This window comes from Bolinopsis microptera, chromosome 13 (assembly GCF_026151205.1).
Source record: "Bolinopsis microptera isolate Bmic1 chromosome 13, MBARI_Bmic_1.0, whole genome shotgun sequence".
In the NCBI taxonomy this organism is placed as follows: Eukaryota; Metazoa; Ctenophora; class Tentaculata; order Lobata; family Bolinopsidae; genus Bolinopsis; species Bolinopsis microptera.
This window is the reverse complement of record NC_087084.1, coordinates 8897002-8920338: the sequence shown is the minus strand read 5'-3', so window position 1 is coordinate 8920338 and position 23337 is coordinate 8897002. Positions and strand designations below refer to the sequence as shown.

The window sequence follows — 23337 nt, the reverse complement described above, 5'->3', positions numbered from 1 at the left end:
TATTTAGTTAGATTTTGGGTCAGTGGCGTAAAAAAGGGACCCACAGGGCGCCATCAGAGGCGGTCTTTTATACCGAATTTTAGGTATTTTTTACGAAGAATCGTCCGATTTAGCATGTACCTACTATATCCCGACCAACTTAACAGTCGACGTGAAAAAATATTCGAGGGCACGACTTTTAAAAAAATGTTTTAAATGTTTTCATATTTCTACAGAAATATATTTTCTATTTTTGTACAAAATATTTTTTCTATTTCTGGAGAACGAATTGGAAGTACGTGATTGACGTGTTAAATTCTTAAATTGTACGTGAATTACCAAAACCAGACGTACTGTTCGTCCCTAACTCACTAATTACTTCACTGGACTGTCTTTTGCAAAGATCAATTGATTGAAGTGTCCAGAGCATCACAAGGCTGTAACTGATAACTTGTCAGCATCATGACCCAGCCCGATTCCCACCGGCACGAATCTTAAGAATTCAACAGAACCTGGGACAGCCTAGAACTGCCGTTACTCTACCTCTCAAATCTACTTTATAGACCGAAAAAACCATACAATGTCAAAACGCTGAGAAAGATGACCAGCAACTTTGAAACACGTCACGGTTAGAAGTGTTTCCTAAACAGGGGGAGGCTCACTTATCACCTTTGAGGGGGTTCCTTGCCTGAGAACGGCGGTTTCAGACTTCGAAACGCCTTTATATCTCGGGGTATTGTCTAAAAACTCTCAAGATATGGCGGTATTGTCAGATAAATTCGGTAGTCTGAAAACATGAAATCAAATTACCGAACTTTACCGCTTCAGCGACTAAAGTATGTGTGATGTAGTAAACAGTAGGAATTTAGCAGCTGGGAATTAATTAATAAGCTGGGGAATAACCGGGAGTCTCAGAAGTGTTGACTCTTGGAGTCGTTAAGTCCTCCAGAACACCCTTGAAGTTACCTTGGAGACGTCCAGAACGCTAACTTGAAGTTACCTTGGAGACGTCCAGAACACTAACTTGGAACACCCCCAAATTAACACCGTCATGAAACTTAGTTAAAAGTGACAGTCTGTGAACTGATTTCAGGTGGCCTATGATTGGTAGTTTATCAGTTTAGCTATTTGTACGGGTTTCAATTTAGAGGCTCTAGTGTTGAGGACGCCCAGGGGACGCCCACGGGAAGTATCCGGAATACTGGGGATTTGTTTAATGTTCAGCTGAAAGGGTTGACTGATTGACTCCCTTATGCTCTGTGTGATTCTGGCGACGCCTTGGTTCTGTGTGTGTGTGAATCTGGGAATGATACACGGAATACTCGATGAATTAGAGTAAAAAACTGAAACTATATAACTTAAAACTTGAAACTATAGGTACAGTTGAGCTGTGTAACTTATACCTATACGTTAAACAATCTGATGATGAAATTTAGGGACCATGTGACAATACCGGTCACTTTGTATCATTGTTGTTCCAATATTCTGGCATTGTGACACGAAATAAATAATGAATACGGAAATTGTTTCAAAACTTAAAACTTGAGACTTTATGTACAACTGAACTGTGTGACTCGTAATTTCTGACACGGGAGATTCTCAGTACTATTTATAGTACTGAGATTCTCAGTACTATAAAGTATAAACATGAAACTGTAACATTTAACGTTCTAACTTAACTTATAAAATTGAGGCGCTATGTAGTATTTATAGTTAAACTGTGTAACTTATTACTTAATTAATGTAATGAAAGTATCAAGGGAACTTGTGGCAGGGTGACATAGTGATAAAGTCGGTCACTTTGTGACATTGTTATTTAAAAGAGGTTAGACAGCGTTATCCCATGTGATAATTAACGTAAAATGTAACAATGGATAAAAATTAGGGAATATTTCTATTCGATGGACATCAATAGTTATTTCAAGGCGCTAAAGTTCTTCGTGACGCCAAGATAAAGTAAATCAGGAAATTGAGGCAAGAAAAATTAGTAATCCTGATACCGTTGTAGACCATTTGTGTCAAATTGATTTGGTTCTGCGGATCTAAAATTCTCAGCTTTTACTCATCAACCCATTTTAACTCATGTTAAAGAAGTAAGAAATTGAAACATCAACTCTTCACAACCAACAATCAAGTCTCATGAACGAAGATACTTAAATAAAGTAATGAAACCCCCTCAATGCATGGTATCATATCAGAACGGTATTTTTAAATCAAAATATAAATATTAGAAAGAGCCCTGAACTGTATTTTATACGGCTTGATATCCCATCGGAACTCAGGTCGGGGCGGTACAATCGGTCAGAATAAAGCCGGACAAGTCTAACTTTCTCCCCGGACAAGTCTCTACAACATTCTCTTCATCCGTCAAGTCTAAAAAGGAGAAAACAGCCTTCTTTTATCGCTCCGGTATGTGTTGTGATCAAATAGTTCTTAATATGTGTATCCAGTCTAGAGTTGGTATGTGTTCAGTAGACATAATTAGGATTTGAGGGGCAATTTGTAAAGACAGTCTAATTTAACGAACCGTCTCTTTTGGGGCAGTTCTTTTAATGCAATGGCTTCTACAATCTACATTCATAGGTCTGAAGTCCAAATGAACCGCTTAAGGATATTAATTTATAGACCAGGATATACCAGAATATATCAGGATATACAGACCAAAATCAGTACAACGAGAGATAAATGGGATGTTAAACTTCATAAAGTTCTTGCTTTTTATACCTCTGCAACATTAAAATATCTACGGTTTCGGTATTTTCTTCTGTGGTGGTATACTGTTTAGTGATAATGGAACACAGAGGCAAACTGTAACACAACAAATAAGGACAAGACAATAGTATAACATAGAGCTGGGTAAAATAATCACTGTTCATTTTATTTACTACAAGTAAATTAATACGATAAATGTATTAATTCTATTCACTCAGAGTACAGGAATAGGATTAATTTTATTAAATCTATTTACTGACAGTACATACAAAAGATTAATTTTATTAAATCTATTTATTGAAAGTACTGAGATGACCAATGATTTTTATTTTATTTTTAAAACTTCATTTACTAACAATATAACAGATATATAGAACATACTTGCGAAGAGAAAGCTGTATCCATTCTTGAACGCGAGACTAGCCTCTATCTCTATAGTAGGGAGACCCTGGAAGTGCATTATGGCTAACTTGGGGTAGCCAGGTTGGAGACCGTCCTCGTCAAACTTCCACACTTGGTCCTGAGAGGAAATTAAATTGAAACTATGATACTGGAACTGTTTGGAAATAGAGAAGTAGAGGTTCAGGCCATTGCTAGCATTTCAAATATTTTATTTCTAGAACGTTTCCTAAACGTTTAGAACAACACTTTAGTAAACATCCGAAATAATCGCGCAAGTTACAACACACAATGTCAGTCTTTTCAGTAAATGGAAGCACTAAGCACGACACACGATCCATATCATGTTAGTTAAACATCTGAGTTACACCGGAACTCCTACCTTCAATATAACGCTGCTAACATAATTAAAAAATTAGCTAATTAACGCTCAGATAATTAGCTAATTAATGATGCAATTAGCTAATTAATGAAGTAATTAGCTAATTAATGAGGTAATTAGCTAATTAATTAGATAATGAGTATGACTTACCCTGTAGAAAGCAAAGCTTATCCCGGTAGTTTGGTCGGTAAAGGCCGTGTCCCACCTAATAATAGAGGGACAGTTTGCTTGCACGTGTGCTCCCCTCCAACCTGTACAAATTGACGAGAATTAGAAACAAAATGATAATTAGAGACAGAAAATGGACTGTAATTGATAGATAGCAGTAATGATCTTTTAGTTACATATTATACGAAAGATTGCTGACGATTTGTCGTGGAAAGCTTTGTTAAGCCGCTTGGAATATTGATAAGAGGTGTTCGTCGCACAGTGGTACATTGGATTTAGATGAGATGTGATCGTTAAATGTGATTCGGGATCGATAAAATATGGCTAAAAGTTATGACTAAATTCTGCTAGTTCCGAGATTTGTGGCATTTTACGAGACAAAAGTTATTTTTGAGTAGTGTTTTGTCCAGTGAAAAGCGAGTATCAACAGTAAGAATTTCCAGGGTAATAATGGTGTTAAATTGCCTAGGACAGTTCCACAAAACATTGTCAACTTTAGATTAGGCGTCTTTCCATGCCTTGTTAAGGCAGCCGTTGAAATTGCAGAATGCGATATACTGCTTAACTTTCAAAGAACAGTTCATTCAAGCTGTCAGCAGTTTTAACCTTTTTGTTTCACCCCTGCAATGTTTCTACAGGGTTTTAATTCGTGATGTTTCACCACAGTGAAATATACAGCTTCTTCTCAAGTGTAAAATCTCCGCTATTAGTGCCGCTTGTTTTTGTAATGCAATAAGAAGTCTACATCTTAATCTGTTCACTGTTCAGAAGTAGACTGATATACTGTAAAAACTAAAGACAATGGCAGTTTCTTTATTTATAAATCTTACATACAATGAAGCGCATTAGTAAAAGCAAGAATATTACTATGCACAACAATAGAAGCGCTATTGTGTAGGCTATAATGGAGTGATGGTATCTGTAGAAGAGACTGGAAGTGACTGGAACAGCCAGGTTATTTTCTGTGTTGAGGTGTATTTTTAGCACGTACGATTTCTCTCCTAACTCGGAAGAAACTAGGAATTGTTGACAATGGAAACTGGTAAATCTGCAGCTTTGAAGCGTGGTGTTACACATGAATGTAACAGTACCAAGCTGTTGCAGAACAATGGCGCATTAGAGCAGGCTAAAACAAAGTTGACCGAAATCATTTGATATTTGCCGTACAATTATTTGTGGATATGATAAAAGTAGATGCATTAGAGAGAAAGTGAAAATGAAAGAGGAAGTGAAAGTGAGAGTGAACTAACCGTATAAGTTCTGAATACTGACGACATCGTCAGGGTTTATCCTCTTCTCCGCCGCAAAGTTATCGTAAAAGGGCGACATGAGAGCTCCGCGTTTACTGGTGTGCTCCAAACCAAGCGAGTGACCTACCTCGTGAGCGGCTACCTGAAAATGTGTCAATTGTCAAACACAAGGATTGTTTTTGGCAAATTAGGAAACTAGGGATAAAATAATAGGTTGAACAGTTAATTTTAAAATAAAACATGAAAAGGGTCGTATAAATTTATGCCTAGCGTCATTCTACAACCAAGTTATTTTCTGTCGTCTTTATGACGCCCCCATAATACACATTTATCAGCTACATTTCAAGACAATTAACATATTTACCAATCTATACTTGCAATCTATTGTCAATGTCAAATCATCACAAGTCTATTGTACGGTTAATAAGAAATGAAAAGAGCGAAGATGGTGTGAATACACCCAGGGTAAAGAAGCACACGGGTTGCTCAATTCTCATGAATTAATTTTGAAATGTTAGTACATGGTGGTGTCCTTTTCTTTGTATGGTGACTTTATCATTGCCAAGCTTTTACGGATTTTAAATTTGATTGCTTCTCGGTTGTTTTCTGAGCATTGATTTGTATCGAATAGATCATATCGTTATATGGTTAATGTATAGCTGAATCTAGATAATCCCACTACATCTCAGCTATGCTGTGTGTTCTAACAGTGGTAGTGATAGCTCTACAAGTACATTACATAAGAACAGGTGAGATTTGAAAGACGTGGCTAATGTGAACTTTTGACTACACGGTTAAAATATTGGGGTCATATTTTGGGTATCTTCCGGAGAAACTTATATTTTTTCAAATTCCACAGATTCAAGTACGGCGGCAAACAGCACTGTAGTGAACAGTACGGCGGAGGTCTTTACCGTGACAGACAACACGGCGGAGGCCTTTACCGTGGCGGACAACACCGCGGAGGCCTTTACCGTGGCGGACAACACCGCGGAGGCCTTTACCGTGGCGGACAACACCGCGGAGGCCTTTACCGTGGCGGACAACACCGCGGAGGCCTTTACTGCGGCGGACAACACGGCGGAGGCCTTTACCGTGGCGGACAACACGGCGGAGGCCTTTACCGTGGCGGACATTACGGCAGATGACACTTCAGCATTGGACATTGTGGCAGAGGTCACTAAAGCAGTGGACAGTTATTCGGATGACAGTATGGCTGAGGACGCTACGTCAGCTGTTTTAACGCTTATCAAAACTGACAAAACAACGGAGCTCACTTCAGTGGAGGACACCTTTACAGGATCTGAGAAAACTTTAGACGTCACTACGTCGGAGGACACCGGGGAGGTCACCAAGGCGGCGGTAACAACGGCGGAGGTCACTATGCCGAAAGACAATCCAGCGACTTCGGCTGCAGAGGTTACTTCGGCCGCGGGTGTCACCACGGCTAGGGAGGTCTTTACGACTGCGGATGCCACTACGGCCGCGGGTGAAACTACGGCTGCGGAGGTCACTATGCCGGAGGTTAATACGGTTGCGGAGGTCACTACGGCTGCAGAGGTCACTACAGCTCCGGAGGTCACTGCGCCGGAGGTTAATACGACCGCGGAGGTCACTACGGCTGCAGAGGTCACTACAGCTGCGGAGGTCACTAAGCCGGAGGTTAATACGACCGCGGAGGTCACTACGGCTGCAGAGGTCACTACAGCTCCGGAGGTCACTAAGCCGGAGGTTAATACGACCGCGGAGGTCACTACGGATGCAGAGGTCACTACAGCTCCGGAGGTCACTAAGCCGGAGGTTAATACGACCGCGGAGGTCACTACGGCTGCAGAGGTCACTACAGCTCCGGAGGTCACTAAGCCGGAGATTAATACGACCGCGGAGGTCACTAAGCCGGAGGTTAATACGACCGCGGAGGTCACTACGGCTGCAGAGGTCACTACAGCTGCGGAGATCACTAAGCCGGAGGTTAATATGACCGCGGAGGTCACTACGGCTGCAGAAGTCACTACAGCTGCGGAGGTCACTAAGCCGGAGTTTAATACGACCGCGGAAGTCACCACAGCTGCGGAGGTCACTATGCCGGAGGTTAATACGACCGCGGAGGTCACTACTGTCGCGGAGGTCACTACGGCTGCAGAGGTCACTACAGCTGCGGAGATCACTAAGCCGGAGGTTAATATGACCGCGGAGGTCACTACGGCTGCAGAAGTCACTACAGCTGCGGAGGTCACTAAGCCGGAGTTTAATACGACCGCGGAAGTCACCACAGCTGCGGAGGTCACTATGCCGGAGGTTAATACGACCGCGGAGGTCACTACTGTCGCGGAGGTCACTACGGCTGCAGAGGTCACTACAGCTCCGGAAGTCACTAAGCCGCAGGTTAATACGACCGCGGAGGTCACTACGGCTGCAGAGGTCACTACAGCTCCGGGAGTCACTAAGCCGGAGGTTAATACGACCGCGGAGGTCACTACGGCTGCAGAGGTCACTACAGCTCCGGAGGTCAGTACAGCTGCGGAGGTCACTAAGCCGGAGATTAATACGACCGCGGAGGTCACTACGGCTGCAGAGGTTAATACGACCGCGGAAGTCACTAAGCCGGAGGTTAATACGACCGCGGAGGTCACTACGGCTGCAGAGGTCACTACAGCTGCGGATGTCACTAAGCCAGAGATTAATACGACCGCAGAGGTCACTACGGCTGCAGAGGTCACTACAGCTGCGGAGGTCACTAAGCCGGAGGTTAATATGACCGCGGAGGTCACTACGGCTGCAGAGGTCACTACAGCTGCGGAGGTCACTAAGCCGGAGTTTAATACGACCGCGGAAGTCACCACAGCTTCGGAGGTCACTATGCCGGAGGTTGATACGACCGCGGAGGTCACTACTGTCGCGGAAGTCACTACGGCTGCTGAGGTCACTAGGCCGGAGGTTAATACGACCGCGGAGGTCACTACTGTCGCGGAAGTCACTACGGCTGCAGAGGTTACTACGGTCGCGGGGGTCACTACGGCAGAAGTTGATACGGTAGTGATGTTTACTACCACCAATGAGGTGACTACGACCGCAGAAATAATTACGACCGAGAAGGTCACTACGGCTGCAGAGGTGGTTACTTCACCGAAGGTTACTACGGCAAATATCACTATAGCAGAGGAAAATAAGGAGATCAATACGACCTACTTCACAATGTGGGACTCAGAAGAGCAAAAGATGTTGCATACCGGAACTGGTGTTCTACTGGCAGTTCAAGATTCCAACTCGACATACCTCATCTGCAAGACAGACGACACTCCATCCTTGGAGACGGCTAACGCTATCTGCCGACACGTAAAGCCTGGTTACCATCGAGCTGCCTGGATCGGGTATGTAGGTCGGCTAGATCTGAGAGGGTACAACGCTACTCCAACCTTCTGGGGGAACAAGACGAGATATCCGGATATGGTCACCAATCTGGAGTGTGACGATGGGAACTCAAAAACGAACAAACTGAACTGCTCTTATGAAATAAGCGGAGAATATTGCAAGGCCAGTTCCACAAATTATACGATAGTATCTAAAAAAGATACCTCAATGTCTAAAAGAAGTCTGATACCTTCAAACTACTACGCCACAGCCCTCTCCTGCTACTGCAACGCTGGATATGCAATGAGAGAAGACGGCTGTAAGAAATGTCCCCCATACAGCTCCAACAACGGAACTGCTGACCGCTGCAGCTGTGACATCGGCTACCAACTCCACTACAACCTGAACCGTGAGTGGGCGTGCAGGAAGTGCTGGGTGGATACATACGGAGGAGGAGGGTTGAACCAAACATGCACATCATGTCCGGAAGGAAGCAGCACTGGTAGCAGAACAGCTGCAATAAGTTCTGAATGGTGCTGTGATACGGTGAAGGATCTGGAGATTTTTGGGAAGTGTGTCAGTAAGTTCTTCCTGGGGTGTTATATAACAGCGGGGTTGGCGGTGATTGTAACTGTTATAGCTTGTTGTGTTTTGTATCATGTGAAGAGGGGTGCTAAGACGAGAAGGCAAGTGGAGCAGGAAAGTACGGTGATGGTTAACCCAGATATTGAATCTCATGATGTCTGAACATGATACCACTCAACCTTTTAGGAATGTTGCGCGAATAAACAAGAGTTGAAATGAAGAAGAAGATACGGTACAGAGAGATTAAGGGTTTGGAGGGGAATTATCATACTGATCGTGTTGAAGCGACAATTTCCAGTGTTTTTAGAGATTTGGTCGATTATTTTTACAGAAGGACAAAAATGTTTAAGGATGTAATTATTCCTCGCTATCATATTTTCACTGTTTTCTATCAGCTGGAATAGCCATCAAATCTTGCATTATCACACTGCTACAGGTCGATATCAATGGGTGTAAAAATCAACATTTGGTACGGCATGTTTGATAGCGGCAATTTTGGTACGGCATTTTGAGGCACAAATAGTGAAGCCATACATTTTTCCAAACCAGTTACTTCAAAACAGTTAACCAGCATATCAATTATAGAAATTGGCGTACGTCAAATAATAATGCTCTGTAATTTTAATGAAGCAGCAAATTTCTGACAATTGTATGATACAACCAAAAAAGGATGACCTTCAATGATTTCTTATTATTTTTAAAGATGATTCATGATGCATGTTTGGTACTCTAACTGATCGAATGGAAGCATGGAAGTATACGGACCGTTTTAAGGCAAGCAATTAATTTAACACCAATATGACTTGACCGGTTATTTGATTAATATATGTCTGTTTAAGGAATGATTAATGTCGTGTTACAGTGTACTAGTTGATCATTATAAAACTGATGTCATCGTTTGTGCGATGTTAATATGTCTTTAAGAATTTCATTAAGAGAGAAAACTTTATCTTACTTATATTCCCACGCTACCACATGTCAACACTAATGCAAAGCCAATTTTTCTGTATATCATGAAATGAAAAAGTGAGAATGTGTCTGAAATGAAATCTAACGTGTCATTGAATATAACCAACCTCTTCCCATTATCCCCACAATGACCGACCCAGTGAAACACACATAAAGTAGCCACATCTCCTCCTCCCCGAAACGGTTACACATAAGGAAAAGCCTGGAGTAAGCGACGATTAACACGTACGTTACGTTTTGGTACGTTTTGGTGAGTTTGGCAGGGCGTGCTCAGGACAACTGCATCGAGTGCGTCCTCCTCCAGCTCAGCATTGAGTTATCGTTTGTCGGAGTGTAGCCCGGAACCGGTGGTGTGTCTGGGTACTGTTCCATAAATCTGCCTAGACCAACTTTGAAACTGTCTAGCAATGTGATACTCCGGAGCTCCGATGGGAGCACGTTGAAGAGCTGAGCTGCTCTAACTCTAAAGCTGTTGTCGTAATCTGTTCTTACCGACAACTGTGCGCTTTTGTTCATGGCTGGGATCTCTGCCTTAATACCATGCCTTTGATGAGACTTGAACTCGAAGCCCGTATCGTTCGGAGCATGTTCATTAAGAATTTTCCATACATGAATAATAGAATAACGCTCTCTCCGCCTCTGGAGGGACATCAACTTAAGCTTCTTCAGCCTGTCCCAGTACTGGAGATCACGGCAGCCAGATATCTTTCTAGTAAAGGATCTCTGTACAGTCTCCAGCTTTTGTATCTCTGTGACTTTTGTAGGGTTCCAGACTGGACAGCAGTACTCTAGCTTGGAGCGAACCATGCTTTTGTATAAAGTCAGCATGACTACTTGTGACCGGTCTCTAAAGGCACTCAATGTCCAAGCCGCCATTTTTCTAGCTCCTTGAACTGTCTTCTCAATGTGAGGACTCCATGACCTACTGCTGCTAACATACACTCCAAGGTCTCTGACAGTTTCCTGTGGTGATATTGCGTGTCCTTTTGGTGTAGTATACTCAACAGTCTCTGGGTAGAACGGGAGCTCTCTTAGAGCTTTTGATCCATTCAGGGGGTAGTTTACAACCTCAAACTTCTGTTCGTGTAGCTCCATGTTGTTAACACGTGACCACTCGATGACTATGTTGAGATAATCTTGCAGTAACTCCACACTACTCATTACTAATGTGGTACTATGCCAAAAGGTTTGTTCCCGTTGAATGAACATTGTCCGTCCTCTGAGCTCAATTCTTTAACCGATCGCTTTCGTTTGTGTTCACTGTTTACTCCTAAGCCCTAAAACTCAACGTTCCTTGTCCCTACAGGTTAAGCAGCCCTATCAAGAGACCTTGAAAACTCCAACACGTGCAAAGTCCAACACGTGTTGCTTAACGTGATGTGATAGTCCACCTAATGTATTGGGCACTACATGATCTGATAATCGGTAACGTAACATAAGTTGGCTGGTAACGTAACATAAGTTGGCCGGTAACATAACATAAGTTGGCCGGTAACGTAACATAAGTTGGCCGGTAACATAACATAAGTTGGCCGGTAATGTGACATAAGTTGGCTGGTAACGTACCATAAGTTGGCTGGTAACGTAACATAAGTTGGCCGGTAACTTAACATAAGTTGGCCGGTAACTTAACATAAGTTGGCCGGTTACGTAACATAAGTTGGCCGGTAATGTGACATAAGTTGGCCGGTAACGTAACATAAGTTGGCCGGTAACGTAACATAAGTTGGCCGGTAACGTAACATAAGTTGGCCGGTAACTTAACATAAGTTGGCTGGTAATGTGACATATTACGATAAGATCGAGATATGACGTCAAAGGATGCTGGTACGTGATGCGGTTATTTATCTAAGCTAAGCCGGAACAAGCTCGGTCGTGACCATGAGAACGTTTAGGATGAGTTAGGATATCTGGGCAATGATTCAGAATTATGATATGAAAGTGATTCAATAGATTGTTAAAAATGATTTTGCTTTCGATTTTCGGTAAACCAACTCCTGACTACCTGTTGATTTGCAAACATTAGAAAGTTAGAAGGGAGGTGAACCGTTTGTTTTGGTACGTGACGGTGGTTTTGGATTTTGATTGGTCAATGCTAGAATCTAATTGGTTAATCGCTGTCATAATGTGTCAGAAAATTCTAGTAATCCTCCTTAGAAGAATCCATAATCTAGATCTATAGTTTTGATCTGTTTTGATACCACTGATGCATCACCTTGTCCTTGTCTTGCTCATCTACACAAATCTTTTTCCGACTTAGGTTTGACATCACAAGCGTCAAATATAAAGCATTTTACTCGACTTCTTCAGATGAATTTTGACTCCTCGAGGGATAAAAGCAGCGATGGGGAAGCAGGGTAAAATAAGTTATTCCCGTGGGTCGGAAGAGCAAGACTTGGATTGGAAACATGAGCATCTCTGGTCTATTAATCTTATCCTGATGGATCACGCCTTATTATAACTGATAAGAGATTTCCCTGGGGACTGATCATTACATTTACACATGTGTGATGCTTCATATGACAGCAGCTTTTGAAGGGGTGAAGACTTACTGGAGAGCTGATTTATTACTTAGATTGGAATGACAAGGTGTATCTTATACCTTTATACGATATCAATCACTCAATCTTTTGATGAGGAAACACAATAGGTATAGTGGTGGGTTGTGCCACTCAAACTTTACAACCATTTGACATCTCTTGACACATCTTCTCCTGAAAATTCCCACAAACTAGGAAACCACTCGTCCAGTAATAAAACAGCTTTAAACTAAGCAAACTCCTCCTCCTTATCATGCAAAAAACTCCCTCAGGACAAAGACCTACTCGTTACCCCGTTATCTCCTTAACCCGTTAACCTATCAACTGGTCAACTTGCCCAGTTTATCTCGATATCCGCTACCACCAGCACCGGGGATGGTGCCTGGTCCTTATCCTTTTATCTAAGGAATATTCGAGGCCTAGGGCCAATGAACAAGGTATACGGAACAGGGTATAACTAATGGCGGCCGCGTGGCTAGAAGGGCCGTTACTGGTCGTTAGCTTGCATGCGCTTTGTAAGATGCTAGGGAGGTTTGAAGTTTCCGTTAACGGCTCAGTTGTTTTTGTTGCATTAGCCCGGCATGTTGTGAGAATGGGCTTAACAATACCCATTCACGCTAATGCTATTGTTGGACTCATTTGCCTCATTTTCTTTGCCCCATTTTCTTTGTTACCCTTCTTGGACTCTTGTGCCCCTTTTTTCGAATGTCTGAAGGAATTGCTTATTCTTACGAATCTTTAAGAGTTGTCTGTTATCCTTTTTATTCAAATAAACTTTCTACCGAAATTTCAGCAGAAAAAGATTGGCTGTCTTAAATCGGCTAAGTAGTTTGATCTTTTTAAAACGGTTTGAATATTTTCAATCGAGCTAAAACATGGAAAAGAAGTCACAAATATATGGGCGTCCAGTTCGTTGCTTAATCGGGTGCGCCATTTGATCTTTATGAAACTTTGAAATGATAATAATGTTCAATAACCGTTGTATACAAATTTCCAAAGAAATATATTCCCTGTCTAACTGGCTATACTAAGCAGTTGGATCATTTTAAAACTTTGAAATGATATACAAATATATAAAAATGTTCAATCGAGATGAAGTACGTGGAAAAGAAGTTACGAATATACGAGCTTCCAGTTAGCAGGGTACTTATAAAACCGATATCAATTAAATCGTAATCGGACAAAAATCATCCCATTATCATAAAACTACAGTAGAACCTCTATATACTGTGCCTCTATAATCCGTTCACCTCCGTATACCGGGCCGCTTCTTTTCCCCTAAACTTTTAGCCAATTATCCCCGTGTAGCCAATTATCATAACGGTTAACCAGTTTAAGCATGAAATATGATTTTGATGTTTGAAGTTTCCGTTGTTGGCACAGATATTGTTGTAGCATTAGCCCGGCATGTTGTGAGAATGGGTCTAACAATACCCATTCACTATTGTTGGGCTAATTTGCCTCATTTTCTTTGTTACCCTTCTTGGACTAACCCTCTGACCCTGATAAATGTGACCTACTTCCTTATATGGACATGTCACGTGATCAAAACAGTTTTTCAATGATCACTCGTAAGGGAAGCATTTTAACCGTATGTCATGTGGGGTGATTTGAAATCAGCGATCAAAAATACATTGATCATAGTTGGTTTCAACTGCCGGGCCCTTTTAGAAAAAATGTTCCAGTGTACAGTGATTTATCAGTTTTATAAGTATTAAACCAGTTTTTGTAAGTACTATAACAGTTATATGGTAACTGGACGCCCATATAGTTTTTCCCATGTCATTAAGCACTAAGCAGTAAGCACGTTCAGGAAAATTAAATATAGGCGTTTAGTTAACATAGAACTGTTACACTTATAGAACTGTTATTGTTATAGTACCGGTATAGTATTTATAAAACCGATATCAAATAAATCGAATAAAATCATCCAATTATCTTATGACTACAAGGCAAGTTTCCGTATATTCTTTAGTACTTACGGATGTCAACATGTATTTTCATGAATTTGAGGTCAAAATGCTCCTGTGGCTAACTAAACTCTTAACCCACCCAGTATTTCCAGATATTCGTAGATTATTTATAGATAAAATCATTCGTTAGAGAGTGACCATTCAGAATGGTCATTTAACTTGCTCTGCATTATTCGTCCTCTTTATCTTTATAAATAGTCTGTACTATACAGAGCGCCATCCCAAGCTTTCGTCTATTGGTGTCTAAATGTCCCGTCTGCTATCTATTACCTAGATGACGACACTCTCCTACACTATCACGTGATAGACACGTGACCCTCCCCCCTTATTGTCATACCACATATGATAACAATCTGTTCTTGTCGGATCTCAAGATCGTCATACGATAACCACAATAATCCACTGTTAGACTCACACCTAATCAATCAGCATGGCGCTGTGATTGCCTGTGTTTGTTAGCGTTTTGTTGTCCTTACAAAGCACAAAGATGATATGCATGGTCATTATCTGTCTAACAATTAATCACGTGAGATACCACGTGATACGACATACTCCGTATAAAGTCAAGCTTCCCTCATAATATTGTTATCGCCTCCAATATCTCCACAATTCAAATGTCGACGATCGGCATACTTTCAATGATCAAAAGTCCGATCTCACAACAATGATCGTATCCCTTTTGGCACTTGCAAGACATAATCAGGACAGCTATACTCCACAGGAGGACGTGATTAACATCGGTATCCTGCACAAAGAGTCCTCCATTAGTGTCAGGAACCTGCCAGCCTGCCTCCCCACAGATAGCAACCTCAAATCATCCTACCACTGCCTCTGCCCGAACGTTTGGCATTGTTGATCACCTACAACAAATAACAATGGATACGTCGAGTCCTTGCCGTTAATTGTTAATTGGTTATCAGTTAGTTAGTAAGGAGATCTCATTGGTCATATCTATGAGGATTGAGTATGTTGGTATTCAGGTATTGGTGGTATGTTGGATCATGTTCTTTGCTTGAAGAGTCTGGCATTTTAAAATAAGGTGCTTGATTTTTAGTGGAGCATTTTAAGCATTTTTGGCTCCATACATAATTTTTGGAATTTTGCAACCGGTTATTAACTCTAGCTGATTAGATTAAAGCAGTCGGAACCCCAGTCTATGCCCTCTGAAACACATCTTGATTTTAAAACCGATAAGGCAAGTACCCTCATTAGGGAAATATCGTCACATTTGTCACGTGATCAACATTTTCAGCGGTATCTTAATTCTTGGCACGAGTCGTAACTTACCGGCACAGTTTCCGAGTAATGGCACGCGTCTTCAATGACATTCCTTCGATTAGTTTTTGATAAACGTCATATTTAGGGGGCCTTGGCAGCCTCCCCCTTGATTTTGATTTTATCTCCGTTTTTTCACTCATTTGTCGTAATCAGGTAACATTAGCTCCCGCTCAGGAACGTGGTTTGTTTCTTATCAGTCACATAGTTCAAATATCTGTTACATATGTACATCTGTCAAATATCTGTTACATACATGTATCAGTCACATAGTTCAAATATCTGTTACATCGGACGATTATAGCGCGATCAATATTGGCAACCGTTCATCAATCATCAGATGCTCCATCAACAAGACTACTTTTAGTCGCCATTTACCATTTCTCCATCAATTCCGGTCATTACCGCGGTAAAGTTTCCATCGATTGTTCCCATCTTTCTTTAACTAATAGTTCAATATCTGGTGTTCACAAATATTACCTCCAAACGAATCCACATCAAATATTTATACCGAACGTTACTGCCAACTTCACGGACGGCTCTTTGTATTTTTCTCTTTCATAATTTGCGCATTTCCTCGTTTAAACCCGTTCTCTGATCAACTACCCTCCAAACAGAAACAAAGCAAGATGGCCGGATGTTACTAACCCTCCTCCTTCTCGTCTCCGCTGCACTAATCCTCCCCATCACCTCCAGCTCCACGTCTCACCTCTACGGTATCAAGACCTGGAGGATAGTCGAAGCTGTGATATCAGCCTACAGAAACGACTGGGAACACAGTGTCCGGACACTCAACACAACTTCAACCAAATGTTCGGAGCTGCCCTACACAATGAGACTCCTGAATATTGATCCTAACGGGTGTACCCCAGGGAGGGTTAACAGAGTGGTTCACCGGTGGCTGAATGGGAACCGTAGGAACTGGAACACCGATCTAGAGACACTGATAGATGAGTACGTGTTGGGAGATATGTTGTTTTCTGTGGACTCTCTGTATAGTCTTCCAATGATACAGAAGCTAGGGTTGAGTGCTACCAGTGGGTATTGGGATAGCTGGCCTTCTAAGCAGTGCTATGATAACATATCAGATAGGTTGGAGAAGTTTCTGGAAGATCTGGAACAATGTGAAGTAGATAATGATAGCCATGCTCTTAAGTTGGCGAAGGAGAGCTTGCTGTTCAAAGTGAGGTTAGAAGTGGAAGAGTACAGGAACTGGTATGTCAGGAATGTAGATTTCGTGGGTGTGGTGACGTATTACGCCGGGCACGCTTGCAGGGTTAACATTGTAGATGATGCTGTGGCTAAGGGATGGGTCAGAAGAGTCCAAACTTTTGACCAGAAAATTAAACATTTTGAAGATTTCCTGAAGAGAGCAGAGCCGTTTTACGGCCCTCACCATCTACGCTTGATGTTGGAAACTGTTGAATCACTACGTACAACAATAGCGATGGTAAACGAGGGCCGATTCATCAGTTGTTTTTGGTACAGCTACACCCACAACATGGGTAAAGACCCTCCACAGTCCCTCGTAAACTCCCTTACTTCAGCCATCAGCACCTCCTTCCAACCCGCCCTAGAACGGTACCTCTACGCTCTAGAACAATCCATGAACAGCATGCTCAGTACTATACTCACTGGTCCTGGTGTGTCAGGGACACCAAATGGTACGGAGTTTTACCAACACCAGATTTTACAACACACTACTTTAGATCTGACACCGGACTATATTCACAAGGTGGGCATGGTTGAAGTGGGGAAGATTAAATCCGAGATAAGGGAGGTCGTGAAGAAGATTTATGAAACAGGAGATCAGCTTGTTTCGCCAAATTGGCCCATGCAGAAGATATTTTCAACACTACGTCATCACGACGAGTTCTTTTATGACGTCACAGATGAGGAGGCTGTCAAGGAAAGTGTAAGAAACATACTGGAAGTGATAAACCGGAAGATGGGTGAGGGCTTCACGGAGAACATTATAAAAGTCGGAAGAGCAGGACTAAACATTGAAACAGAATCAGGAGCTTTCATGGGCTACTACGTGGAATCAATAAGTCCTGAAACCAACGGGACCTTCTACATCGGAACAGGAGGTAACCTCAACAAGTTGAAAATGAGAGCGCTTGTTTGCCACGAAGCAATCCCCGGCCACCACCTCCAAACTCCCTCCTTAAATCCCACCCCATATTCTCCAAACTCTCCAACGCCCGCGTACAATACAGTGTCTCCACAGAGGGGTGGTCGCTATACTCGGAGAAGTTGTGTGGTGAGATGGGAGTGATGGATGTGGAGCTGCCTGATCTCCCCTCCAGGTACAGTACCCAGTACTACCATCTGGGGAGGTTGTCAATGCAGCTGGTTCGCGCGGTGCGTCTAGTCGTGGAGACTGGTATTCATGCTAGGTACTGGTCACGTGACCGAGCGGTTACATTCTTTGAACGGAACACAGACCTGCGATCTGATCTGATCCAGCAGGAGATAGACAGGTATATCACGAACCCGGGACAAGCGTTATCGTACTACGTGGGGTTGATGGAGGTGTTGAAGTTGAGGGAGGATGTGAAGGAGGTGGTGGGGGAGGCGAGGTTTGATGTGAGACAGTTTCATACTAACGTGTTATCAGCCGGGAGTGTGCCGATACCCACTTTAAGGAGACACGTGATGAGTTTGTATAGTGCTCGGGAGGTTTGATCATGGTGTTTAATTGTGATTTTTAATGATTGAGTTTTGTGATGAAGGTTGTTGAGCGAGTCAGTGATCTCAGGTGGAACACGATTGTTTTACCCTATGACAGAGGTATGAGTTATAAGTGTTTGTTAATTATTTTTAATTAATTAATTAATTATTTTTTAAATTAGTGTTCCCAGAAGCTAGACTTCTACACCCAGAAACACGATCCACCTTTCAGGATAAATCATACTATGCTCTAGGACTATAATAGGACTATAATAGGACTATAATAGGACTATAATAGGACTATAATAGGACTATAATAGGACTATATGACTATAATAGGATTATAATAGGGCCTCATGGCACTGCTGCTTACAGTTTTTTTTCCGATAATGATATACGTTTTTTTGTGTTACTCGATGTTGATTGTTATAATTTGTATGCAATTTGTGTTTGTAGTATTCAATATGTTGATTTAGAGATTTTAATAACGGCTAGTTTTTATTTCTTTGGAGGAGCTTTTTCTTGTCGTGAGTTACCTTCACCACAATAAAACCAATTTTATCATTCACGATCTAACGGACCGTGACCTAAGACTAAGTTTTCTTTTTAAAATTGTACGGGGGTTGGAAATCAGACACAATGACGTATGACATCCTGACCGTACAACTACAATCGCGGTGAAAAGTAAACAAAAATTCGGCGAAAGTACGAGTGTCTGTTAGTTTCTGATATTGTTGACGCGGATTGTTGGTATTTACAAATGTTGTAAAATATGCGGAAAATACTTGTGAGGAATGATTACCACGATGATAAAAGTCCCAGTTGAAGTTTTTGTTCGTTTTGCGAAAATGTTTATTGGGTTTCAGGTGATTTGCCTATGGCTGTAATTCTATAAACCAATATTACGATGTATCACAATATGTTCTGACGAAGAAATATTTTAAAATAAAACCGGAGGAGGAATCTAAAAAAGTCCTATAAAACCGCCAAACAAAATTCATCGGAACAAAATTTTCAGCGCTTATTATATAAATTGAAGTGATAACAACTTAATTATGATTTAAATAATAATCACAAAAGTTACTAACCGTATAAAGATTGATGCCATATTCTTTAGCTGAGGTCCAGTACTCGGAATCATCAAAGTGGATTACTCCTGCCTCGGGGAGAAACGCGTGTGCTAACTCACCTGTAGAGTGAAAGTGAAAGTGAAAGTGTTAGACAATTAGGAAGGAACTCATGTGTTAACTCACCTATACATAGTTCATTAGGTGGTGAAATAAAAGGGAAAAAAAAGAAAAATAAGCGAGAAAGACATAAAAGTTAAAATTTTAGTCTACCCTAAAGTTCAGAAACACAGATTATTTAATTACTTAATTGTTCACTTAAAATATTAAGCAATTGCTCAATTAACTAAGTATTCAATTAACTAACTAGTTAATTAACGTAATAGTTAATCCGCTACTAACCTCCGGTGCCGTCGAAGGAGAAGTCGTCTCTATGGTAATAATACTGAAACGACAGAACTATGTCTACTGTTGGATTATACTTCTTAGTCTGAAGAGAAAGAGAGGTTATGGTACAGGAGGGAAGGATTATCCGGATATAAATACGGATATCATCTCATTAATTTCCAGTGAATTGATTTACACACGACATTAGCCGAATTTCACATTATAATAGGGTTACAATTGGAGCGGGTCGTTATCCCTAGATACGAGATTTCAGTTACATACATTCTTCATTGAGATACAACTTAAGATCAGCGAAGGGGGTACATTTCGAAACACAAAATTCCAAAAAGGTTGCAAACTTTACCACTAATAACCACCCCAATACCCATTTGAGTTCTGATAAAATTAAATAGAATACTGTTTTAGTTAAAATTTTCAGGGGATTTGGGAAAATATATCACTCAATTCCTTGATTATGTCATTTTTATGTCATTATTGCCGGAGAAAATCTCCGATAATGTAGACTTATATTGATGTCTGAATGGTGCACAATTCTTTTATTATTTATTATCCACATTGCATTATTCAATGTTTATTGGTTCTTCTCATCTTCCCAGGCCTGTTGAAAAGAAAAATGTAAGTTTGCGACCAATGACCAATGCTTATAGAATAATCGATTTTTGAAGATCTTGACTTTTCCTAAATGGCCGTCCATTGTGCACTCAATTAAGAAGCAATAGTCTTGGAAAATTTCAAAGAAACTGACAGATAGTACCACTACGGACATGACACGGTTTTCGGAGAAGTAAAGGTGCCCACTCCCCAGTACCCACCCACCAACCAATCAAATCCTTTTATCGTTTATCCTTCCCACCAAACAATTACAAGCAGTTCAGTCATTTTGGCACGGCTTTTCTCGGAAGGAGTGGGTGTGGTTACCCGAAGGAGGGGTGTATTGTTTATACTGTTGTAATTTACTAATTGGTGGATAATGAGAAGAATAATGGGCGGACAATTGATTATCAGATAGGTAGTGTTGAAGCCTGGAGAAAAGGGTTGAAGCCTGGAGAGAAAAGCTGGTGAACAATCTTGAAAATGGTGGATTTTGCTTAAACAGTGTGGAGAATGACAATAAAGCTGCAGGGATTTCCCACAATTATTATTGTTTCAGGAGGTAAGGAATTGTAATTGGCTTACTCTGATCCAGGGTGTTTCATTCAAGTTGGAAAATATAGGATATGCAAAAGCCACGTAATTCTGAGTGACACTATTGTAGGTGTATTATTTCTTCTGAAGTTTGAATACATCTAATGATTTAAGTCAAACGTGATTCTGAGTGACACTGACACTATTATTATAGCTGTATTTCTTCAGAATTCAAAATACATCCAATAATCGTATTAAAACTGTAGGACAATACAACCGTTATTCATATTCCAATATTGCAATATTGTATCGCCCATAAAAGCATAAAGTCAGATATAAATTGCAATCTTTCACTGCCAACTACCAATACGACTACCTTACAAGACATATTTATAACGTACGAAATGTGGCGGTTTTCCGAAAATTTCGCCATATTTTCGGACCGCCAAAATTTCGGTCGTCGTAATAGAATCCGTCGCATTATCTTTTAGCTTATTTCAGTGACTGTGCCTTCACTGCTTTATATTGTTTCTAAAAAGTAATATCAAGTAAAATAAATAAATAAATTCTGGCATCTTGGGACAAATATTATCACCACACCAATGACGAATTGAATGTCAAGCAATACAGTTTAAATTTGCATTAAAATACATGTATGTGCTAACATGAAAGTCTTACAGTCTTAATACAGACTAAGTTTGAACATGATTTTACTTAACGGGTGATACTCGTAAAATATCTGTTCCATATATTGGACCATCGACGAGTCCAACTCGTCCTGGTAGGTTGTAAACCTACAAGATTTTACCGAATTTCAGAAATTTCCTTACTGCTTACTGTCACAAAAAATGATGAAAAATACCCTTATTTTCTGTGACGTCCGAAATTTGACGGTTTTTGTTCAATTTCGCCATATTTTCGGACCGCCAAAATTTCGGTCGTCGCAAATTAGGCCGCCATAAATATGTCTTGTAAGGTATTCGATAAACACCATGATTGCACTATTTGTAGCGGTTATCAAGTACTAAACCGATATTATTGATTTCAGCATGCACAGGGCTCGTATCGAAATTAGGAAATAGCATCTAGACGGTGAAATGGAATGTGTGAGTAAATGACATGTTTATTAACCGGAATTCCAGGTCACATCAGAGGGAATCAGAGGGCACATGTGGAATTTTAGGGGTGCAGCCAGTGCACACTGATCATTTTCATTGCAAATTCCATTCAAATTATGGACGAAGACCGTGAAATTTTCGCTACAAAGACCACAAAATTCCATCAAAATTCCATTCAAATTTTTAAGTATCTATCCGACCTGACCACAGTTTTAGAGTTTCTGCGAATTTACTGCCACCGACTGACAAGGGTAATAAAAGAGAGGTGGTCCATATTTTAGCTATTTTAAGCGAACTATTATTAGAGCATATCCCGCTTCATAGGTTGAGTTTACAAGATGAGGCCATTGCAAACATTCCACTGACCCTGATATACTAGGTTGGTTATTTTGGGGGAAATACAGATCATCCCCCCTCCATTACCCTCGACATATGTTACTTTTTCTTACACGGTACGTGACTTGAACTACTCATGACGTAAGATCCAACCTAGTCACGTTTTCGTAAACATTTTCTGGTCCCTAAGACCAGTCTCAATCAATCGGCAAACGTAACCAAACACCCTCCAGCCTCTACGCAATCAGTCACGTGTTAAGTAAATCAGTCACGTGCTAAGTAAACCAGTCACGTGACATGTAAACCTTTCGCTGAGTCGGTCTGTCTAGGTTAAAATAGCTCTGATACTGATGGAGATTCTTCTTCCTGTACAGCTTTATATGGCGTGGGAACGAAAAGTAGGTACTTACTAAGCTGACAAGGCACGTTTCCGTGGTTACTAAGCTGACAAGGCACGTTTCCGTGGTTGAATCATGAGAAGAATTGGGGTACGGTATTTGAAAGGGACATTCCAACGACGCGGTTAAATCAGCTGAGTCGTACAATTTTAGGAAATGAGTAGCTGAGAGGGGAAGTGATATGGTTGTCAATGATGTAATTATTAAAGTTTTAAAGTTTAAATTTAATCTCAGGATTGTGAACTGTAAACCCCAACTACTATCGCCAGTTTTGAAACAATATGGGTTAGAGCTGCGATAACGCCCAATATAATGGACATATTAAGCATTGATACACAGTAAGCGGATAGTTTATTCTGTAGTTCTGTTTATTGAAAAACAGCTTATACATGCTTATATATCACAGCATATGTAATCGACCCATATCCAGATCATATTATACTGTCTGCCTTAATAATATCCAGACAGCAAGAAAATCATAATACCAACTCTGGGCAGCTATGGTTAATATAAAATTATCTTAGACCCGCTGCAATGCTGCAGGCTGCAGAGTACTTTGACGAGACCACACCAGTATACAGGTTTTACAGAGTTCTAACTAACTTAATTAATCCACATAAACTAAGCGC

The 23337-nt window shown here is 41.0% G+C and overlaps 2 protein-coding genes across 3 annotated transcripts in view; one reads left to right on the top strand and one right to left on the bottom strand.

Moving 5' to 3' along the window:
• LOC134824697 (matrix metalloproteinase-15-like) overlaps window positions 1–23337 on the bottom strand; it is a 75931-nt gene that overhangs the window by 11102 nt on the left and 41492 nt on the right. For both annotated transcript variants that reach the window (XM_063836668.1, XM_063836669.1), the window contains 5 exons: window positions 19726–19813; window positions 19345–19445; window positions 4891–5032; window positions 3623–3723; window positions 3073–3211 (listed from right to left, as the gene is read on the bottom strand). In XM_063836668.1, the coding sequence (XP_063692738.1) occupies window positions 3073–3211; window positions 3623–3723; window positions 4891–5032; window positions 19345–19445; window positions 19726–19813 (571 nt within the window). The remainder of the gene's footprint in view (window positions 1–3072; window positions 3212–3622; window positions 3724–4890; window positions 5033–19344; window positions 19446–19725; window positions 19814–23337) is intronic.
• On the top strand, window positions 5521–8988 carry LOC134825385 (uncharacterized). The gene is made up of 2 exons (XM_063837563.1): window positions 5521–5639; window positions 5750–8988. Exons 1-2 carry the CDS (start codon window positions 5582–5584, stop codon window positions 8986–8988), a joined length of 3297 nt encoding a protein of 1098 aa, XP_063693633.1. The 5' UTR covers window positions 5521–5581.